At 37.0% G+C, this 8,543-nt stretch overlaps 1 protein-coding gene across 1 annotated transcript; it reads right to left on the bottom strand.

Annotated features, from left to right (window-relative positions):
- Positions 1-685: 685 nt before the first annotated feature.
- LOC306884574 (hexokinase HKDC1-like) lies at positions 686-8,462 on the bottom strand (the record flags this gene model as incomplete). The annotated part of the gene is made up of 18 exons (XM_079440541.1): positions 686-1,101; positions 1,190-1,423; positions 1,968-2,123; positions 2,516-2,699; positions 2,829-2,928; positions 3,127-3,222; positions 3,367-3,486; positions 3,677-3,825; positions 4,075-4,379; positions 4,499-4,732; positions 5,015-5,170; positions 5,628-5,811; positions 5,961-6,060; positions 6,189-6,284; positions 6,472-6,591; positions 6,849-6,997; positions 7,132-7,294; positions 8,400-8,462. The coding sequence occupies 18 exons, from the start codon at positions 8,460-8,462 to the stop codon at positions 951-953; spliced, it is 2,760 nt and encodes a 919-aa protein (XP_079296667.1). The 3' UTR covers positions 686-950.
- Between the last annotated feature and the right edge of the window lie 81 nt (positions 8,463-8,543).

The following is an 8,543-nucleotide window of genomic DNA, read 5'->3' on the forward strand; positions in this document are numbered from 1 at the left end:
GCATGCTGAATGTAAACAACGCTGATTACGTTAGAAAAAGTAGAAAAGTTAGAAAAGTATTCTCGTAGCTTTGTAAAATTACGGTTGAACCCCTGATGTCACATGGACTATTTTACAGATGTCCTACTACGTTTCTGTACCTTGATTGTGGTAGTATCCTTGCTGTCTATGCAGGGTCAGAGAGCTCTCAGATTCCATCAAAAATATCTTAATGTGTGTTCCAAAGATGAACGAAGGTCTTGTGGGTTTGGAACGACATGAGGGTGAGTAATTAATGACAATATTTTCATTTTTGTGTGAATGAACCCTTTAACTATTCCTTAAAAAATAAATCAGTTTAAAATAAAATCTTAAAGTCATTTTCACAGTCCAGAAAAAAACTTTGAATTTGATTCTAATTTGCCTCTACTCAAACAAAACAAAAAAAAAGCTTTTCATAGTACAGTAGCAGTTTCTGATTTAATATGGTTGTTTGGTCTCCAAGCTTCTCAGACTCCACAGAGCATTAGAGCGACATACTGTCATGACATTCCTCTGCACACAGCCACTGCCCCATTTAGTTTGGCCTTTCACTCTGCCTGGCCATGCAAACAGCTCACTGAGTCTGAACAAAAGGCCCACGAGAAAAAAGGCCTTTAAAGAGGCAATGTACAGTGAGAGTAAAATGATGCTGAACACCATGAATATCAGTGCAGTATTTATTGCACTAATTAAAACGTTCAAAATAAAATAAAAATAATAAAAAGTAATAAATGAACACTTTTCTGCCAATGTACCTGATGGCACATATTCTTATATGCAAAAAAAAGATATTTTATATGCAAGCTGCAAAATGAGCAAGAATTTGTGAGCGCTGTCATTTGATGAATCTATATGATTACTTATAGAAACCTGAACTCAACAATCATATCGACAACATATCAGCCCTCGAAGAAACCCAGTCTGACCATCTAGTGAGGTTCTGGTTTCTCTATATGATGCTGCCGTGCTACCGCTGTGATCAGGGCCGCCCCTTTCCCACTGCCATCCTCTGATAGAATGAAATCCACCTTACAATTGGGCGCAAGCTCTCTGACAGTGTCCTTTAGGATCGTGGAGAAGCTGTCACGAAAAGCGACATGTCAAGTTTAGGATGAATCAAACACTAATCAAATGTAAATGTAAAGATGTTCCACCAATCTTTACTTACTGTGGATGTAACTTGTAAAGCGTGCCATCCACTCCCACAGTAATCTCCAGATGATCCAGACCACGGTTCTCTCTGATTTTGTCTACAATAGCAGCCATTCCTGCTCCACAGAGCTGAGCTGCTCGACGGGAAACAGCTCCACACACTTCTTTCACAATAATACTATCATCACATGTGCTGTCCAGGCCCAAACTCTGCAGAATGGACCTCACTTGCAGTAGAGCCAAACGGTCACTAGGTAAATGAAAGAAGCCAAAGCATGAGTCAAAATAAATGCATTTATTCACTTAGAAGGACTTTTACATTTAAATGTCTATTATTAAAGGTGTGCTCAGTAGTTTTCCCCTCATTAAAACCTGATTAAAAAAAGTTTAGTATCATATACTCGCATAAGGCTGATAAGTAAGATGAGTACCTCTTTAATATGACATTCAGCTACACAATAGGCTGAATCATATCAGCATGAAGTCCTTGCACACTGAGTCCGAAATCTTTGTATGCTTTTTTCAGGGTTTTGTTTTATAGTCGTCATTCTTTCCTATCAAAATGCTTGCTACAGATGCGAAAACGCAGAAAATCGAACCTGATCCCAATTTTTTTTTATGAAACGAAAGTTTCGGAGGCAGTGTGTAAATGTGATTGACACAACGAGAGGTCGTATTTATTTTTTTAAGGTGCATTTCGGATGAGAATGCGGACTCTGTGGCAGTGACCTTGATATATAAAGTAGATGAGGTCAGTCACATGACTGTTATATTCTGTCAGATGGTTACTGTACCTCTCAATCTGTGAAAGGAACTTGGTCTCAAAGATGCCTTTGGTTTTCAGTCTCTCTGTGATGCGACCGCGAAACAGAAGACCACGCTTTGTGAGATCAAGGAGGATCTGCCTTACAATCTCTCCCAAATACATTCCACTGGTCATCTTTTCGAACCTGGAAACGAGAGGATAACACATCAGATTATACTTAGAAAACCTGACACTTTGTATATATTTAAAAAAAATTATTAATAATAATAGTAGTAGATTGTTTATATTTAAGTAAAATTATTTAATTATAATTTAATAATTTTTTTTAAATTATATTATAATCTTCCCATAATGGCAAAAAAAAAATTATTATTTTTTTATTTTAATGCCACTTATTTTTGCTTTTTGCCCATAAAAGGCTATGTGCATTACAACAGGTTGCCAACAATATTTTCTTGCTTCCTGAATGAAATCCTGATCGTATACTGCCTCCATGTGGACAAATGCAGAAACCTTGGATTGCACAGCTGTTTAGACCCATAGGAAAATAACATTGTCTAAAATGGTCATCTTTACCTTTGTTTTCCTGGATTGAGTGAACCTCCGTCCACTTCTCTGTCATATCTGGTCCTGACGTCCTCAATATTATCATTTTCTCCAAATCCTCCCCATTCAGTGTTCACACACATCTGCCCTTCATCACCCTCCACAGACTCAATGTTCTTCATCTCCTCCATGTAACACACATTGCTTCCCGTTCCTGCGGAGTTAAGAATCATAGAGGTGTTGACATGCTGCATACTATAATCTTTGTGTGTATTGGTTTATAATCAGCAGGGAGGTTGTCAGTTAACATACAGCCTCACTGAAATACCACATTAATACATACCAGCAATAAGACCGATCTGACATTTAGGGTCCTCATATGCACATGTCATCATTGTGCCAACTGTGTCGTTAACTATAGCAACGATGTCAAGGTCAAATTCCTGAAAGTACAAATTTAATCATGATCACACCAATATAAACATCAGTAGCACAAAAAAAAAACTTAAGTCTCCTTCAAATAAAAAAATTATAGGCTACATTATAATTATATATGAAAAAATATAAGCATTTGATTAAGTGCAATTAATGGTGCTTCTTTGTATGAGAATGAGCATGTCATGTGCAAAAAAAAACCTCACATTTCGTCTTTTGATGGCTTCTCTCAGCATATCCACAACATCATACCCCTCGCAATCTGTCGCTTTGAAGCCTTTTGTCCAGGAGACCAGATCTCCCTAAACAAGTTAATAGCAAGGATGATCAATTGAGAGTAGCATTTGTCTGTGTGATTTAACAGTTTGTTTTAAGGTGTTTAAGCCTTGTTATGAGAATTATATTGACAATTAAATGACCTCTGATGACCCAAAGTACTTTTTTACCTTATCAATACCTGTCTGATTGCATGGGAAAGAGAAGGTGAAGCCAAGAGGCAGACGAGTGTTCTTTATTCCCATATAGTCCAAGAAATCCGAGATGCACTGAACTATGTGGTCAAACAACTAAAATAAAAAATATATATTTTTCAAAACAAATATGAAAACAGCAATTCACATTTCTTGTGAATGTTGACCTGATACATTTCTGACCTTGTGCAGTATAATGATGTTAAATATGTGATACTAAATGTATTCATTTGGACTAAAATGATTATTATTGTTTATTTATTGATAATATTGTTTATTTAATCACCTCCTCTCCTGTGCCCTGCATGATCTCCAATGGAATAGCATAAATCTTGTTGTACATCCGAACTGATTTTCGCATACCGGTACGAATCTTAACCACCAACACACGGAAATTGGTTCCGCCAAGATCCAAGGCAAGGTACTTTCCTCTTTCTGTGAAAGTAACAACATTCAATGACATTCAAGGCATCACATCTGCCGTGTTTCCCACTAAATACACAAATGAAATCAAAATAATAAAATGTATTCAAATACATAGTCTGCTTAGTCTCAACCCTAAATAGGACAAGTGTTTTGGAGAATGTATATTATATTATATTGCTAAAAAAAAAAGTCATAGAACAAAAGTCACAAAAAATTTACCTTTCACCATGATTGCTATAAGTAGGTAGTTTCCTTTACCTGTCCCATCTGGAGTCCTGTAAACATAAGTGGGCAGCATTTTGACTGAGGCAGTTGGATGGGAGTCTTTCTTCAAGCCTCGTTCCAACTCCACACGCATCTTCGCCTTCACTTCCTGAAGCTGTGTGAGGCTCAAGGCGAAGGTTGCCAGAGTATCATCAATCTCCTTTCTTTGGGACGCTAGCCGCTGAGCTACTGCAGTCACCATGGCGGCACCTTTTGCACTGCCACTTTCAGACAGAACAAAACGGACATGACAGTCTGGCACCAGATGACGGACCACCTTGTGGAGCCTCTTGGGGTACCTTTAAAATTCAGATACAAGTCATGGGTTTTAAAACAACTTCAAGCCGATTTCATACTACGATTTTCATCCTTGGGTTTTCCTTTTTTTTTTTTTTTTTTTGAAGGTGAGCTGACGTACTGTGGATGTGTTCTGTAGACTGTCCCATCCACTCCTACTGTGGTCCGAAGGGTCTTCAGCTTCTTGTTTTCTCGGATCCGTGTCAGAATGGCAGCCAAAGCAGCAGCAACCAGATTAGCTGACCTGAAGGAGACGATGGTACAAACATGCTGGACAGCAATGCAGTCATCTTCACTGGGATTTAGACCCAGGTTTTCAAGGATCTCCTTGGTGTTCTCCAAACCTCCTTTATACCTGGAAACATCCTCAGTTAGAATATGTACATTTAAACCCCGTCTAGACCAGCACTAACCACCAACAACCAGACTGAGCCAAGATGGAAATTAAAGCTGATCTAATCTAATCTATTCAGCAGGGAAAATTCTCAAATAATCAATAAAACCTGAAGGTTTAGAACCTAAAATCAGTCATAATAGGTTTGGCATAAAATTCCTTATAGATAGAAAAATATATTACTTATTTTAACCCATTTAATATCAATTTATTTAGTTTATATTGGCGAGTATGGAATCTTACTGTTCAATCAAGCAGATATGTTCGGTCTGGAAAGTTCCCTTGGTTCGGAGAGCATCAGAGACTTGGCCATTAAAGAGTAGATCCTTTTTGGCCATCTTTAGCAAAATGAGTCTCACAAGCTCTCCCATGTGCATCCCACTCACCATCTTTTCAAAACTGGGAATGATACAACCAGAGTTACAAAGGTAATACACAGACTATAAAACTTAAAGAGTTCAATGCACACATTTTGGGAATAATCTTAAATCAGAGAGGTGACCTAACTTTTTCCTATAAAGGGCAAAAAATAAAACTTGAATGAAGGTCAAATGATTGAAAACTTGGGACTAAAGTAAATGTTGCATTATATCCAACTAAACGATTTTTAAAATCAAATTAATTTATATTCTGTACACTTCAATGCAAAGAAAATAGTGAAAAAGCAAAAAGATTAAATCATAAATTAATGTTTAAATGGCATTTATTATTAAAACATTTATAAATTTTTACTTTTGTAATATAGAATGACGGGCCAAATAAGAGGTCATTATAAGTCAACTTTGGCCCACAGGCCCTGGTTTGGGCACCTCTGTGTTAAAGCAATCTGATGACTTGCCCATTAATAAACACTTACAGCTGTTTTCCTGGATTAATTGAAGCGGCATCAATTTCACGGTCAAAGCTTGTGATGAAATCATCAAGCACACCATCATCTCCAAAAGCCCCCCATTCAGTATTAATACACATCCTGCCTTCATCTCCTTCCACCAGATCAATGTGTCGCATTTCCTCCATGTAGCAAGCATTAGTGCCGGTACCTGAAGAAATGCAGGGCGAAAATTAAACATTTATTTTTTCCTTATCTTTGCATGTAAGGAAAAATTGTATAGGTCTTTCTGCCATTCGAAGCAGTACATTATATTTCTTTTTAAATCTATTGTAAGAAAAGTGTCCAGTGAGGCCTTACCTATAATAACCCCCACCTCACAGTTCTGGTCATCATATCCGCAGGTCATCATGGCCCCCACTGTGTCATTGACCATAGCCAGGACATCCACATCAACATCCTTCACAAACACCAGAAAACATGAACATGAATCACCAATTCCACATGGCTACTGTTATGACTTCTACCTACAGTAGTTTTCTCATTTTATTCAATGTAAATCATGAGAGAAGAAAATAGTATTCATACCCCAACTTTTTGAATGGCTTTCCTTAATAACTGCACCACGTTGTTCCCTTGAACACCTCTAGCCTTGAAATTCTTTGACCATGACAGCAAGATACCCTGTGTCAACACAAACAAAATGTGTCAGTGAGGAGATCAGCTGATATGAATGTCTCTTCTTCTGTTTCACTGGTGTACTGATAAGAAAATCACCTTTAATCAGCATCTTAATGACTTAATGACACATTGATTGAATTAAAACAGGCTGAATTAACATGAAATTTTATATAAACTTGTTCAACTGTACCTCATCTATTTTGGACTGCGCACATGGGAAAGAAAAGGTGAAGCCAAGAGGTTTTCTTGTGTGATTAATTTGGTGTTTCTGTAGAAAAGACTTCAAAGATTCTGCAACATGCTCAAAAAGCTGCAAAAGAATGAATGCATTTTCAGTTTGAATAATCTGCTGCTTATTCATATCAAAGTCAGTTGACAATGTTTATTGCACATGAGAAATGAATAAATACTTAATTTCTATTTTGCATTGGTTTAATTATGAGAACTAATTCCAAAGTTTCTTCAGTCTTTTCTTATTAATATCCTAATCATAATCCACTGGAAACAGTTTGTAATCCGCAATGGATTCCTTATTGTTACAACTCGTATTTGTGAAGCGATGATCACCTCAGTTCCTCTGCCATTAAGGATCTCTTCAGGGATGGGAAAGATTTCACTCTCCATCTGGACTTTCCCCTTCCCATCTTCTGAAACCTTCACCTGTAGCACCTTAAATTTTGAACCCCCCAGATCCAGTGCCAGAAACTCACCCTTCTCTGCAGGAGAAATATTTGAAAGGGAAAACATGTGAGGCTACATTAACAGATTTTAATCATTTAATATTTCTCAGTTGCAGTGGTTCTGCCTTTTCTGGTGCATGTGAAAATAGTTCATGTGTATGTCAGTGTACCTGAGCCATCAGGTGTGGAATAAACGTGGGTTGGCAGCATCTTCACTGCAGCTGTAGCATTGCTCTCATTTGACAGTCCTTTCTCCATCTCCTGACGAAACCGAGCTGATATATCCACCAGCTGATCATCTGACAGACGCATTGCGTACAGAAATCGGTCTACCTGTTGAGAAACACAATTATACAAGTTTTGTCGTCTCTTCTGATGCTTGGATTTGTTTCCTTCACACTTCCATACGTTGAATGAAACCAAATACTAAGGGAATAAGTGACTGAATAACAGGGATAAAAAAAATAATAAATAGACAAAATATTGAGAAATAAGTAGTACAATAAGTAATACTAATACTATCAGTGACACATGCAATATGACATGACATATTGAAAGATAATGTAGGTGTGTTTCTGGAGATAAAAATGATACTGTTGTAAAATGACAGTCTCAGCTATCAGTGAACACGTGGACATATATTTGATCCAAAAGCTTACACTTGAACACTCAAAATTAGTTTTGCAGACAAATTTAAGCTTTTTTTTTTAAACAAACTTTTATTTATATAATTTACTCAACATGCATGAACTTGTCAAGGAAAAGCAGTGAAATGTATCCAGCATTCATAAGAACTCCTTCAATACTGTTTAAAAAGGATCCCTGGATGTACCTTTGCTCCCTATATAATTCCCAGCCTTCCTTTTGTGTTACTGTAGCACTGTTACTATTATTATGAAATGTGGAAAACAGTAATAATGAGGAGTGAGTAGGTTTGTCTTTAACTGGTAAAGTGTAACAGATAACTTCATAGTACTACTGAAAGGGAGAAATTAAATAGTAAAAATAAAAAAAATTAATAAAAAATAAAGCTAAATATACAACAGAATAGTCATTGTTTAAATTTTGGCTCACAAAAGGAGTGGACATTTATGGAAATGAAAATCAGTTCAATAAATGCAGATGAGTAGGTCAAGGTCCGCTCTCTCTCCTCATGCAGTCAGTTATCTGACCACAGAAAGCATGTGTGAGAAGAGTTAATGATTCCACAGGCCTCAATCCCATTCATCATGAACACAAGACAAGACATCTGACAATTCACTGATAACCGAGTTAAACTCAAAAACACAAAACAGCAAAGAACAGACACCAAAACAAGAAGTGAATAAAAACAAATACCTTCCCAGTGCACACAGGGCATTATTTTGTAGAAACTTCTGATAGACCATATGGCTAAAAAACATATTTTAACAAGTGAAGAGATTTTATGAACAGTTACCTTCTTGATCTGATCCTCCTGAAGCTTTGAGAAGTAGAAGGACAGCAAATGGACCGCAAACATCTTGACTTCCCGATGCAGGTGACTTACTTATTGAAAGACAAAATGAATCATCAGGTTTAAATGTGTCCCTAAGTCTATCCT

This window comes from Barbus barbus, assembly GCF_936440315.1.
Source record: "Barbus barbus genome assembly, chromosome: 18".
Taxonomy (NCBI): domain Eukaryota; kingdom Metazoa; phylum Chordata; class Actinopteri; order Cypriniformes; family Cyprinidae; genus Barbus; species Barbus barbus.